Source organism: Andrographis paniculata, unplaced genomic scaffold (assembly GCF_009805555.1).
Source record: "Andrographis paniculata isolate CXL003 unplaced genomic scaffold, ASM980555v1 Contig22END, whole genome shotgun sequence".
Taxonomy (NCBI): Eukaryota; Viridiplantae; Streptophyta; class Magnoliopsida; order Lamiales; family Acanthaceae; genus Andrographis; species Andrographis paniculata.
In genome coordinates, this window is record NW_026137513.1 from 4,596,415 (window position 1) to 4,610,557 (window position 14,143).

Genomic DNA, 14,143 nt, shown 5'->3' on the forward strand with positions numbered 1-14,143 from the left:
TCATTTAAATATAATAATCTTAATATATAATTATTTTTATTATACAATAATTATACTGGACATTTTTTTTGGAACTGAGGGGAATGAATATTACTCGGTATGGGTTTGCTTGTCTAAATATTATTTCCTGATTTTTGTAATATATATTTGATTATTTCACCTAAATTAATATTTAATATGAAATATAATTTTTCATATTATTAGCATGATTTTATACTTTACATTAATTTTATTTTATATTTAATTTTCAAATTATAACACTGCAACATATATCAAACAATAAATTACATTAATTTTTACATAATATGCTACTCATTCCTTCATAAAAAAGTGACCCATTTGATCTGGTATATATTTTTAAAAAATAAATAAAACATAAAAACAATATTTTTAGATAATAAAAAATAAAAAAATGATAATTTTTTATTAAAAAGTACGAAAAATAAATTTAAATGAAAAAAGAAAAACAAAATTTTTTAAATATAACAATGCAAACATGTACAGTATTACCTGTATTGTATATATTGGTCTGGCTCGGGATCTATTTATCTATATATAGTGTTCTTATTTATCTTTATATTTATTTATTTTTTGGACAGATAATTGAATATATTTTGAAAATTACTCTCTATATTTATTTATTTTTTATAATATAGTTAAATTATGTTAATATTATTATTATAATAAAAAAAACTTGTAATTTTTAAAATATTTGGAATTACTTAAAGTTAAAAAGAACAAATATTTTAAAAAATATTTATTGTAATGCATTTGATAGATGTACTTATATTTTATTTACTAGTATATTAAAACCATCTTAAGCATTTTTTGTGCTCTATCGACACACCAATTTTGTTGTTTCCACACCAATTTTGATTGAAATTTGGCATTAAAATAATATTTAATGAAATATTTTATACCAAAAAAATATATTTTTTATTATTTAGAAATGCAGAGTTCAAATAGCAAGAAATAAAAAATTTGGTGCAAAAGAAACGAACTTTAAGATTATCAATTCTGTAATATATATTTCACGGCTGGATCTTAATATCCTACAAACTCTGATCGACAAGACTAGTCGGACAAAACCATGTGTAGCAACTAATAAAAAGACATTTCAATCCAAATCCAAATACAAACCAAACACACCATTATCCTCAATTGTTGTAATAATTCAGCAGCTTAATAATCGAATTAATATAAACATAATAATTGAACATTAACTAAAAGAGGATGTTTCGTGTGAGGTGAACTCGTGAATGTAAAGTCATGAGTTAAATCTCCGAAGCCTCCAGATCTTATATGTCAATATGATTCGGCTAGTGTGACTTATCTTACCAATCCTAGTTTACAAGCTATTAAATTCGATCAGAAACTTACCCAAAGAGCAGAAAGTAACAGCTATTAAATTCGATCAGAAACTTACCCAGAGAGCGGAAAGTATCAGGCAGCGGATTCCCTAATTATATATATAAAACCCCTAAAAGAACCTATAGTCACATTATCAATAAGAACATCCTATGCCATGCCATTATCAGTATACAGCAACACAGAATCGAAGATAGCAAGCAAATCTGTGTAGAAATTTTATAGCATATCAGCGAGCCTTAGTTTAACTCGGCAGCACAAAATATATCAAGAAAATATCCAAAAACTACCGTAGCGAGTTAATCGAAAAAAACGGTACCTGTGTGAGGTCACCAAACACCAATTCCAGGAGGCGTGTCATGGCGGGGGAGGAGCAGGAGTTATGCCCCATCTTCGACGAACATCTTCCAAGTCCTCGTGAAAATGGCGCTCGTAATACACACACATCAAATCCGTGGATCGTATGCCTGCGCGGAGGGCCCAGGGGAAGTAGTGCTGGTAGAATAGTTTCCTCTGTTTTTCGCTGAATCTAGCAGTACCTCCCACGACAGATAGGGCGCACATTGGGAGCAGCATTTGCTCGAATTCTATAACTTTTAGCGCTGATTCGCCAATCAAATTGGTGGGTAGTCCGAACAGGGTGTGCCAGAAGTCATGCACCTCGCGAGCTCTTGTGGCAACATATGCTAGCTCATCCGTGTCCATGAAACGTACTGGCGGCCGATCATCAGGGGAGAAATTCCTCGATCCCATAAATTTTGCATACGCAGCACCGAATGTGTTGGGTGGGAGGTCCCAAGCGTGGCTCACGTTGGCAGAGATAACCCGAGGACGATCCAATAACACAGCCTGAGCAGGAGAAAAAACCATTCGAGATTTCTTTCATGAACTGATGATAAAACATTAGAATTTATATACCGACAACTTAAACTTCATGAAGACATTTAGAAAGAATTTAATGAAAGATTGACCATGATTTATCCCATGAATTCAGATCATATCTATATATATGTGTGTATGTATATATGTGCAGAAGTATAAAATCATATACTTGCAATAAGAAGGTAAAGCAAAGAATCCATGGAGAAATTTCAAACCGAAGGTTTCTCTGGTTCAAAGTTTCAACAAATTTGAATTTAAGAGAGTTGCTATGCTGGATACAATTGAATTAGGGTTTTTCCTCATTTTATAAACATTAGGATACCTATCCAAATAGCATCATCAATGTAAAAACTGACGATTTGAATGATAATTCATACTCTGTAATAGATAAATTTTCACCTCGCCTTCTGGACTCCTCTTCATCCTCTCAAGGACTCTTTCGAATGCAGGCTTCCCAGTTGTTTCCCCAAGTGCAGCTATTAAATCAGCCCTTCGTGGATCCAGCAGTGCTCCGACTGCTGATCCAACTGCAACAGCAGCCTGCTGCCATCCTTTAAGCCGAATTCCAGCATGCTCCATCATCTCCACAAACTGCACCCAGGAACATCACAAATAAGTTAATCAAGTAGTCATTCGCAAACTTTTTTTCTATAATTTCATCACCAATTGGAAAAGCCCTAGCAATTTTGATCAATTTCCCTCAAAACCAGTGTAAATTAAACAAAAGCACACAAAAGCCCTAATTACGCATCGCATATTCGAAACTCACCAAATCTTTCTCTCAAAAGAGATTGTCCTCGCACGTCGCACCTGCAGCAGCGACGTCGGTACAACGGTAGCGATGGCGGTGGCGGTATACCTCTGTGTGCGTTAATATTGAATATGTAATTCAGTCGGCTCTCACCTTATAACCTATTGAATGTGAAATGGATCTCAAAACCGGGCCCCGAATTTCTATTCGGGTCGACCCAAATGATGGATCCATATCGAGCTGAAGAGTGTGAACAGAGCACCGAGTTTTACTCTAAGCCGAAGAAAGAATCTTTTTCAATTTTGCAATGGAAGGAAGAAGACGAACCAAATTCCCCCAAAAATCTATCGATGAAATCAATCCAGTTTCGTGAGAATTTTGATCGGAGATATGACGCAGCTGGGGTGCGCCCACCAGCCATGGCTGACGGAGTTCTGGCTTTTCCTCGCCGTGATTTCGAACGCAAACGGGTCGGTGCTGCTGATAACCCGATTCCTCGATTTTCCGATCTCCTGGTTCGCCGCCGTCCTCTTCATCGTCGGCTACCGCCTCTTCTTCAACGTGAAGCTCGCCATGCCCATCGCCCTCGACCTCTGCACCTCCTTGCTCTGCCAATTCCTCGTCAACCACGGCTGGGAATTCGCGCTCTCGGCCGCCTTCCTCCTCAACCTCTCCGTCTTCCACGGCGGCTATTTCAGCACGCACTTGCACCAGGAGTATCTCAGATTGAAACAGATGCACCCCAAACGGAAGCCGGCGATTAACCACCTGATTCACCCGCTGTCCGTCGAGCTGCTGTTCCGAGCAATGATCGTCGTCCACGTTTTCCAGGGCTTCTTCTTCGTCTTCACCTGGTTCTTCCCCTTCGGCGAACGGTTTTACAGGTTCTACCAGGTCTTCGTCGGATATTTCATGGTCGACGAAAGCGTCACCTTTTTGAATTGTTACAGAGAGATAATCGCGGGCAATGAGCCCAATCCCAAACAGAGGAAACCCTGTGTACCAAGAACAGATGAATTGCAATGAAAATTGAAAAAATATGTTAAATCAATGTAAAAATTTTGTAGATAATATACTACTATAATATAGATTTCAACTTCTGCCCTAATTTCTTCCCCCCTTTTGTAAATACATTTGTAGTTAGCTTAGCTTAAACTTCACAGAACATATATAGATAGATGCCTCCTGTAAATTTCTTTTCAGAAAACTTTAAAATTTATTAAAGAAGAGATTAACTATCAATATTAATTTAAATTGAGACCATCTTTTTTTTTTTTTTTTTTTTTTTTTAAGTTAATAATAAAAAATACAGTAATATTTAGAAAATAAAATAAAATAAAACCCTAATTCTCTCATCCTCTTCCCACCGCCGCTATCTGGTGAAGGCCACTGAGATGAATATTATCAGACGGCTGGTGCCCATCAAGTATGGTTCTCAACCAGCCAAGAATTCATGTAAAGGTGATTTCTTTACCCCTATTATCATCGACTTCTTACACATATTCATATGTATCTTTGGTCTGATTTCAAGAGGGGTTTAAAAGCTTGCTTTTTTTCTTAACAAAAATGATGGGTTCAGTGGTAACAATGCAAATTAAAAACTTCAAATTGGGTAATTGTGCAATAGGTTGTGACCATTTTTGCTTAAGTGCAGCTTCTCTGTCTCGATTATTGCACGACGGTTCAGTTGAGGTCAATTCCCAAGAACATGAAGTTGTCATTGCATTGGGAAGCAATGTAGGGGACAGGCTGAATAACTTCGACAATGCTTTGGATAGAATGAAGAAATCGGGCATTCGAATTACCAGACATGGTTGTTTGTACGAGACAGAGCCTGCATATGTAACAGATCAGCCACATTTCCTCAATTCTGCTGTAAGAGGAAAAACTAAGCTCGATCCTCATACATTGCTGGCTGTGCTGAAGGAGATCGAGAGGGACATGGGTCGAACTGCCGGCGGCATTCGATACGGTCCGAGGCCGATCGATTTGGACATATTGTTCTACGGGAGCTGGAGGATCAACACAGATGATCTTACAGTGCCTCATGAGAGGATTTGGGAGAGGCCCTTTGTGATGGGGCCATTGATCGATTTGATCGGGTTTGGAAGGGATGATGATAATGTCGAATCTTGGCATTCGCTGTCGGGATGCTCGGGAGGGCTGTTCGAGGCGTGGGAGAAGTTGGGAGGCGAATCGGTTGTCGGAAAGGACGGGATGAAACGAGTGTTCCCGGTGGCAAACCAGCTCTGGAATTGGTCGGAGAAGACGTCGATTATGGGCGTCGTGAATGTCACGCCCGACAGTTTTAGCGATGGTGGGAAGTATCTCTCCGTTGAATCTGCCGTTTCGCGGGTTCGATCGTTGATCGTGGATGGCGCGGATTTTGTTGATTTAGGTGCGCAGTCGACTCGTCCCATGGCAGCCAAGCTTTCTCCGGAGCAAGAACTGGAACGGCTGATCCCTGTTTTGGAAGCGGTGAAGAATCTCGACGAGATGGAGGGGAAGCTAATATCAGTTGACACGTTTTATTCGCAGGTTGCGCTAGAAGCTATCGATAAGGGCGCGCACCTTGTTAACGACGTGTCTGCTGGAAAATTGGATCCGGAGATGCACCATGTCATCGCGTCTTGTAAAGCTCCGTATGTTGCAATGCACATGAGGGGCGATCCGGGGACGATGCAGAATGAGGAGAATCTTGTTTACGAGGATGTCTGCAGGGATGTTGCGACTGAGCTGTACGCGAGCATTCGGAGTGCCGAGTTGTCGGGTGTTGCTGCGTGGAGGATGGCGATAGATCCCGGGATCGGATTCTCTAAGAACACCAGGCAGAATCTGGACATTCTTGCGGGACTACAAGACATTCGGTCTGAGATCGGGAAGAAGAGCTTGGCAATGTCCCGGGCTCCCCTGTTAATTGGGCCTTCGAGGAAGAGATTCTTGGGGGAAATATGTGGTAGGCCATCTGCAGCTGATAGAGATCCAGCCACCGTTGCTGCCGTCACTGCCGGAGTTTTGGGCGGCGCAGACATTGTGAGAGTGCATAATGTAAGAGATAACAGAGATGCTGTTAAACTTTGTGATGCAATATTGCAGAGGTAAAAGCTCAAGTTATTGAAATCATTGTATTTTGAAAATTTTTGGTTTGAACTAAAGGGAGAAGAGATTAGTTCAACCATTCTATATGAATTCAAATCTTAAGTTGATCTTATCTGGTTAGCTCTTACCTTGTGATATGACTGAATGATCCTAAGAAAATCTGTACAATTCTATCTGTGAGTAGTGAAGTTCTTCAAGATGACAGATAAACGTTCAATCGATCCCCGGTGGCTATGGCCAAAGCATTGGAAGCGCTCGTGGCTATGCACGATACTTTGCAATCTGAAATAATGTTTCAAAATTCAATCAGTGCTGTGTTTGAGTGAAGTTGAGAAATCGATTCCGTGCTCACTCTATTGTATGTGGTCGGATAAGCTAGTAAGATCATGGTTGGCTATAAATCTTTGTGGAATTTGCAGTTTGATGTAAGAAAAATACCTCTGAATGAACGTAGGATCTCTAACTTCGTTCCTGTTGTTAGTTCCCATTCGTAAATTGATCCGTCGCATCCAGCAATGATTCCATGTCCTCGGCATGTGATAGAAGCAGCACTGCAAGGTGTATTGAACTATTAATATGGAAGGTTTCAAATTCTAATGTTCGAAAAGACCAGCAAATAAACATACCTTCCCTCCACAGTACTTCCGAGAATTACTTTGTTGTTGATCAACAGAGCAAGCCTCCAACATGATGTGTCTTGTTTGCATGTTTGGTAGCGTTGGAAATCCGAATCGGGGACAGTTGAGATCAGAAGCCAGATAGCTACATCTTTCGCCTCCGGCGAGAAGATTTTGTTTTCTTTCCTTTCTGATTTCCATGTTTTTGTGGCGTTCATAATCTCGTTAATGACGACCTCCTTGCATTCAGCTTTTCTTTGCCATATGAACATACTGGCTGGAATACACTCTACAACAGAGATGCCTGGGGAAGAGAATCTTGATACCAGGCTGCGCTTTTTGATATCCCTACATCAATTGCATACACTTTTATGCTAGAATATACATACAGCAAGAAGCCAGGCCAAAGCTGGTATCTCTCATGTATATTTACTTTTCAAGGCAAATCGACTAGCAAAAATGAAAGCTGTCAGGCAGCACTACATGTATATGTCAACTGATAAACTTTGTAAATGCACTATTTCGAAGATTGGTATGGTATTACTAATAATCAGAGAACAGAACAAATATAATACTATAAAACCCACTGTAATCTTGAATAGATGCATATTGCAACAGGGACATGTAAACCATTATATTAGCAAATACTGTAACTTCCAATGGCATAAGCAGGATATTATGATTAATGGGTGATGGAACTCTTGACTAAATATCTAATGTTACAGAGATAATGAATACATGCAGGCTATGCTAATTAAGGTTATTTTGTAGAAACAATATATGTTCACGAACACAAACACTTGCTATCATTGTGGAGACCAGCTTGCATATGTGATCAACCATAATATACTATGTCAAATCTTAAGTCAAATAAAGGTTAATAGCTCCGTTTAGCAGTGAAGATTACCATACCACAAAGCAAATTCCCCATAGCCATTGTGCCCAACAACCATGCTGGCAGAGCTTGGAATGGTATTCAGGTCTACAATCCTCGGAAACAAACTGTCAATCGTAGGCAAGGAACAATCTTCTACCTGTTCACTGGAAACCAGGGAATTTCAAACAATCAACAATTGGGCATGACATATTGCAGTTGTTAGGCCTAGATTCATTTCAACATAAAGTTCTAACATTGTCCAAAACTATGAAGTGGGCAGCAGTTTGCTTTCACTGTCTGCCATCAAGAATTGGTGACAGTGTTGTTACAACAATGGTCCGACCAGCAGTGCTGGGTGAGGACTTTGGATCAAATAATAATTCTGACCTAAAATTATATAAAGATGTTTTCAGTGCTGAATTATGTATGCCCGGTGCTTAAAGGGACTGTTTACAGAAACATCTAAATCTAATTAAGATTAAATAAATCAAAATTAAAGATGCTCAACGCTTGAAAGTTAGTTTGCTAAAATCCTAACAGCATTTTCTAAATAAGGTATATCTTAAAAGTGTTTCACATCTATAATACAAATTCATTAGTGCTGCTAAACAATTTATATGGCAATATGATATTCACAATATATTATTGGTCCCAAGGCAATCATAGAAGTATGAAATTACCTCCATTCACAGTTCATGACCCACAACCTCAGTTTCCCACCTTCCTCAGCAGCAAGAAGAAAGCTTGGTTCGCAAACTAATAAACAACAAACAGCTTGAGTTGTTTCCAGTCTCGTGACAAGTGAAGCATATCCATTATTTAATTTCACTATTTTAACTGCATTCTTCTCGAAGCAGTCTAAAGAGCAAGCTGGACATGGACAATGAACTTTACCCTCCCTGATGGCAAAGATACAAACAGGTGTACTAAGCACAATGGAAGGTGCACATATAAAATGTCAAAAAGCACTGTAGAAATATACAAAGATGAATGACAATTACCTACAATACGGTGTTTTAAAGTTATTCAATAGAACAATCGATTGTGCATCAGGGGTTAACTGTATCAAAGATCTCTCAACAGCAATCTGCAGAAAAAGTAGTGTTGAGAAATGCAAAGAAACAAATCAAACAGGCAAAACAACAGACAGTATTTATCTTACATCTCTACCAATGGCATTTCCTGAATTTTGCGAAGCTATAGGCATATAACCTCTTAGTGAAGGGCATCCCATCTTTTCTCCAAACCTTATGGCTTGGTAGATAAACAGAATGCTCTCCTTTTGGTCTGAGTATCCACATTTAACACATATAGAAATTTCATTGTCTTTAACAATTAGCTGCACCATGGAAATTGGCATGGGGTGGATATAGCAGGCAAAAAGCTTGGGAATACAGCTTGGATAGTGATTAAGCGTCACTTCCTGTTGATCATTTGACCTCAAATCACCCTTCTTCTTGTTATCAACCATACTGTTGGAATTAGTTGCATTTGGAATTTGTATCATTGAAGATGAATCATCACATTCACCTAGCTCTGTGTCTTGATTCAATTCAGCAAAACCAACTTTACATTTCTGAAGTCATGACATGAAGCATTAATAAATTTGTAATGACATAAATTTCATTAAATAGAGTGGATAAATTGCAAAGCTTATATCATGTACGTCATACCTGAGATATACAAAAATCTGAGGAACTTCTGTCCATTACACCTTTGGTTCTTGAAGTTCCCTCAATTAAAGATGAATTGATAGAAGAAATATTGTCCACAAATATCCTTGGGTTAGTGGAAATTTTCTCTACAGGAGCTAGAACATTAAAATTTGAATCCTCAGCCATGACGTCAGATATCTCATTGTCTGTCAATTGATGAAAATGACACATGATTAGTGTAAGAATATAAGTAACATCATATTATTGCTTCAGTCATCAGTCATTTAGGGATTAAGTTTTAAATTGTAAGGAAATGGAAATTCAAATAGAAAGTTGTCTTAAGTCCCAAATAAGGTCTAATAAGCATATCTATTGAGAGAACTACGATTGGGAGAGAGCACATTGAAAACACAGCACAAGAACTGTCAATCAACCATACCTAACATATATAAAAACATACTTCGATATAACATATTCATCATTTCTGGGCTTCTCCACTAAAGGTGAATGTCCTTCATAATTAAATATACCTTGTGTCCTAATTCCAGTATGACAGAACAGCAAGTTTGCTCCTTCATTAACATTTGTTGGGGGTTGTAGTAGTGTGTGGTGGTTCACACTACAGGACACTTGATTGACCTTGGAGGCATCAGAAAGAGCAAGCAGATCATGAGGATCATCACTATCAAAAGTATCAGGAACCACAGAATATGCGTTTCCAGAGATAGATACAGCTGATGTAGCACAAGGAATTGTCATGTTCTCATTCTTCATTCCTGAATATGAATGCTCAGCCGGCTTTTCGACTGCATTTCATAAATATAAAGAAAGTAATGAAGAAGTGGTTAGAATATCATTTTTAACAGAAAAGTTCATGTACTGGTGTAGTAAGTGCTTCACCTATAAAATCAATATATATATATATATATATAGTCAAATATTATGATGTTGGTAAACACGTTACCAGTGGTTGCATCAGTCATAGTAATGTCAAGGATTTTATCTTCTTCCTTAGATTCATGAGTTAGGGGTTTTTGTTGCTTTGATTTTTTCTTTTTCCTCCTAGAAAACGTTTTAAGCAAAGGAATTGCTCGAGGAAGTAGAACTGTCATCATTGATTTGGCTATTTCTTGACCAACTGAATCAGGATCATACTTTTCTGAGCTTGAGTTGTAAGAAGATTCATTTGTTTCATCAATTGGAGATAAACCAGCTACCAGGATTTCAGACTTGGCAACATCAGTTGTAGCTGCATTATTCACTATCAAATGCATTTGATCATGATTCTCAGGAGAAACAAAAATGCTATCTGCAAAAGTAAATAAGCATGATCGAAACAGAATCTGAGGACAAAGGAGAAAGAAAACTAAATTCAATTAACAGCTGCAAGATAATGATTGTCCATTGAAAGTTCCACACAATGTAGCATTACCATCAGCATGATCCAAGGTGTCAGGAGCACAAAGATCAGCATCATCGACTGCTTTCAAGTCCTGCTCAACATTAGTTAGTCCAACTCTCTCATGCGGTATCAAGTCAATGCATCCTTGAGCATCTCTTGATCCATCACTCTGTCATTTAGTGATCCAAACTAAGTATAGTCATGAACTAGATCTGAAAAAACTCAACCCCGATCCAAGGGCATATGCTTGTTTGCTTGCAATTTGCAAATTGTAAACAAATAAGAACAAAAAAATTCAAATAGCCTTGACAAACTTACAGGCTCTGGAATTTGGTGCAAGCTATCAACATTGGACTCAGAATAATTCAAAGACCAAGTATGTTCTCTGTCTTCTTTAGAAAGGGAAATTTCTTTCTTCAGATAGTTAGGTATGCACAAAGAATCCTCCAGCATGCTTCTTTCTGCAATTGATTGATGTCTCTCATCCTCAATACCAGTTGCAGAGTTTTCATGTTGGGTTACTGCTGAAATATTATGAGACTCAGACACAGTAGCAGAAGCTGATAGGTCTTCATTTCCAGAAACTTGCTTGGAATTTGAAGCACTGGCGTTCTTTGTACATATTTCTTGCAGATGTGGTAAGTGAGCCTTGTTGGACTGTTTACTATAATTTTTGTCTCTTCTACTCCTCTTTCCAGTAAGATGTGATGTAGACAAAATTTTCAGAAGATCTGAATCATGACTTGATGTTGATGCTCTTGACTGCAATTGATCAATGGGATCACCAGCTCCAATTGAGATATTCTGAGGTTGCGAACTCTGTTCAGCAGTTCCACCAACATTTGCCACCAATTCCCGCAGTAACCTCTGAACAAATGTGTTTTTGAATCCAAAGAACTGCCAATTACAGTAAAACAGATTAAAGAATTACTTAGTTGTATTACACTCTTTGTTTCCATCTGTTTCTTAAATGGTACCGAAGGTACTGAGCTTGATTCAGAAGAAGATTGACTCTAATCTGGTATCCGGTTAGTTATGCAAACATAGGAAACACATACAGATGAAGAGCACCCCAAGATCTTTATAAGCAATACTAATTGCCTTTACTCCTTAAATAACACAGTGGATTAAATATTCAAATTGGATAATGATATAAGGGGACAAAGAATATACCTCTACTCCATCTATCCTACATGAAAATCTCTTCCCATGCCACAACTTTGAACAGCTTTTCTTTTGAAATCCCTCCCATGCAATGTCTGGAGTGTCTCCAGAACATGACTTGCCATCAGTAGAACTAATCTATAACATTTTTTGAATGCCAATATTGTCAACACATGGTGGCCAAAATATATGCAAGAATCCAAAATTATGATCTGTACACACCATAAATGATGGACCTTTAAGACCTTCCAGAATTTCCATTGTATAAGTAATCCCATTTTGAGCTCTCAGTGATTTGTATCCAACAGGATACGGATACCGGTCCTTGCCCTGCAAAGCCCACACCTTAGCACCTCAGAAATCATATGTGAACAACTGCAATCCTCTATATCACCACAAACCAGATAAGTGGGATGAAGTTTAACTTATAATATGAGTAATCCTAGCAGAAGAAGCATTAACTTCGGATGCTCCAATTACTACTTAAAAACAAAATATTTCTAGAATCAAGATAATCAAAATCAAACAACTAAAAAAGAGATATTCTTCGACGGCACATGAATGGTTGCAAGACACTCGCCAAGTATTTGCAATTCGAATTCAGACTTTGTCGTAATTTAGGAAGGAACAACATGTGCAATGTAACCAAAGCTTGATAGTCAACCAAAACACAATTTAAAAACGCGACCACGCAAAAATTCACAAATTTACTTGAACAAATGAAACGAAATCCAAACCCTAGAAGAACTCCAATACTTCTTGTCCCATGGACCAGTGTAGAGCTTCCCGATTGCGATTATTTCTATGTCATCCGACTTCTCTCTCTTCACTGATTTCCCCATTGATTCTGTTCCCTTCTCGCAGCAGCGGTGTGTGCTTGTCTTTGTGCTCGCACTCGCGCTTGTCCTACAGAATTGGCGGGAAGAAAAATATTTATGAAAAGAAAAAAATTTATATATATAGATATATAAACGCGTAAAAAATACGCGCCGTTGCCGGGGATCGAACCCGGGTCGTCCGCGTGACAGGCGGAAATACTCACCACTATACTACAACGACTTGTTGTTAAGTTTTTATATTAATATTATATATTTAATAGTTTATGCAGAACAAAATAAGATAATAATAAAAGAAATAGGAAACATGCATTAATTAAATGGAATGTCTTGAAAATATATAAAAATTAAATATTAATATTGCATTTCATTTACTATTAGATGTAAACCTTTTAGCTGTTTTTGATTGGAGATTTGGATTCTGAATTAATATTTGAATAGTAAAAAATTTCAATTGAAATAGTTGTATGATCTGTTATGTGATATTTTGAATTTAAATTGATTTTTAGTATAATATAAAAAATAAGCGTTGGATTTGATATTTTTAAAGAAAAAATTTGTATAAATAATGAAAATATTTCAAAATTTTTGAAACAAACACATAGTTAGTGTTAAGGTCTTCTTATGTATAGTAATATTAAATAATAGTTATAGAGTTAATTAAGAGCATCTTGAAAATCCATCATAATCTATATGTTAATGTTCGGTATCATATTAAAACACGTGTGTGTTTTTTTCCTATGCGTATCGATCCTCATGTTCATTAGAGTTCATGTGTTTTGTTTGATTAAACAATCTCGTACTCTCTTGTTTTTGGACTTTATTACGTTATGGAATTTTAATTTAACTTACGAAAGTTATCCTTAAATAGTATTTTCACTGCATTCTTAAAAATATTTTCTTTTAGAACCCCTAAGAGCGGCATTTAGCTCACCTTCTCACCTGTCACACATAGTTGATTTAGTTTGAATTTTATTTGTAAGTTATTAGGTTTGATTGAAAATGTATTTAGAATGTATTAATGGTTCCAATTTTTCACGTCATTTAAAAAAAAAAATAAAAATTGGAATAGAGTACTTAGGGGCTCCATTATATTTTCCCGGTGGAAGAAAATTGATATATGTGTATTTATATTTTTGTCTCAATTCAGACAAAATTAACACACCACATGAAGACTGCAATTCCACTTTGAGAAAGAAAGAATTTATTTTTTATTTTATTTTATAAAAATAAAAAAAAAATGAAAAAAACAGAAGTCGAGGTGGACAAGTGCGAAAGAAAAAGTAGAACTGACAGATGCCAAAATAAAAATAAAAATATTAAATGGTCGTGGGTTATGTGTCATTTAGTTGGATGTGACTTTTCTTGCAGGTTACTAAAAATAGAATACCTGCCAATTATGTACTGGTAATTTTCACTCTTGCCTTGTTGGTGTAAACAGACAAAGGCCAGGCCACTACTTGAGAATCTATTCATCTGCTAATAATTACTA

General features: G+C 37.1%; 3 protein-coding genes and 1 non-coding gene across 5 annotated transcripts; 1 reads left to right on the forward strand and 3 right to left on the reverse strand.

Annotated features, from left to right (window-relative positions):
• Positions 1 to 1,562: 1,562 nt before the first annotated feature.
• LOC127245437 (ubiquinone biosynthesis protein COQ4 homolog, mitochondrial) lies at positions 1,563 to 3,182 on the reverse strand. Its single transcript, XM_051266316.1, has 3 exons — positions 3,020 to 3,182; positions 2,650 to 2,841; positions 1,563 to 2,217 (listed from the first exon to the last, which is right to left on the reverse strand). The coding sequence occupies exons 2-3, from the start codon at positions 2,830 to 2,832 to the stop codon at positions 1,726 to 1,728; spliced, it is 675 nt and encodes a 224-aa protein (XP_051122273.1). The 5' UTR covers positions 2,833 to 2,841; positions 3,020 to 3,182; the 3' UTR covers positions 1,563 to 1,725.
• Positions 3,183 to 4,324: 1,142 nt separating this feature from the next.
• LOC127245436 (folate synthesis bifunctional protein, mitochondrial-like) lies at positions 4,325 to 6,210 on the forward strand. Its single transcript, XM_051266315.1, has 2 exons — positions 4,325 to 4,462; positions 4,656 to 6,210. The coding sequence occupies exons 1-2, from the start codon at positions 4,396 to 4,398 to the stop codon at positions 6,101 to 6,103; spliced, it is 1,515 nt and encodes a 504-aa protein (XP_051122272.1). The 5' UTR covers positions 4,325 to 4,395; the 3' UTR covers positions 6,104 to 6,210.
• Positions 6,211 to 6,263: 53 nt separating this feature from the next.
• On the reverse strand, positions 6,264 to 12,721 carry LOC127245435 (uncharacterized). Of its 2 annotated transcripts, none has more exons than XM_051266313.1 (15): positions 12,553 to 12,721; positions 12,038 to 12,145; positions 11,825 to 11,953; positions 10,970 to 11,548; positions 10,682 to 10,820; positions 10,214 to 10,558; positions 9,780 to 10,055; positions 9,268 to 9,455; positions 8,757 to 9,170; positions 8,596 to 8,681; positions 8,275 to 8,493; positions 7,630 to 7,758; positions 6,727 to 7,065; positions 6,539 to 6,651; positions 6,264 to 6,382 (listed from the first exon to the last, which is right to left on the reverse strand). In XM_051266313.1, the coding sequence occupies exons 1-15, from the start codon at positions 12,655 to 12,657 to the stop codon at positions 6,294 to 6,296; spliced, it is 3,258 nt and encodes a 1,085-aa protein (XP_051122270.1). In that variant the 5' UTR covers positions 12,658 to 12,721; the 3' UTR covers positions 6,264 to 6,293. The 2 variants fall into 2 exon arrangements, with proteins under 2 accessions (XP_051122270.1, XP_051122271.1); XM_051266314.1 differs by having other exon boundaries at positions 12,052 to 12,145; positions 12,553 to 12,667.
• Positions 12,722 to 12,802: 81 nt separating this feature from the next.
• On the reverse strand, positions 12,803 to 12,874 carry TRNAD-GUC (transfer RNA aspartic acid (anticodon GUC)). Its single transcript has one exon. It is a non-coding gene; the product is annotated as a tRNA-Asp (tRNA).
• Positions 12,875 to 14,143: the final 1,269 nt, after the last annotated feature.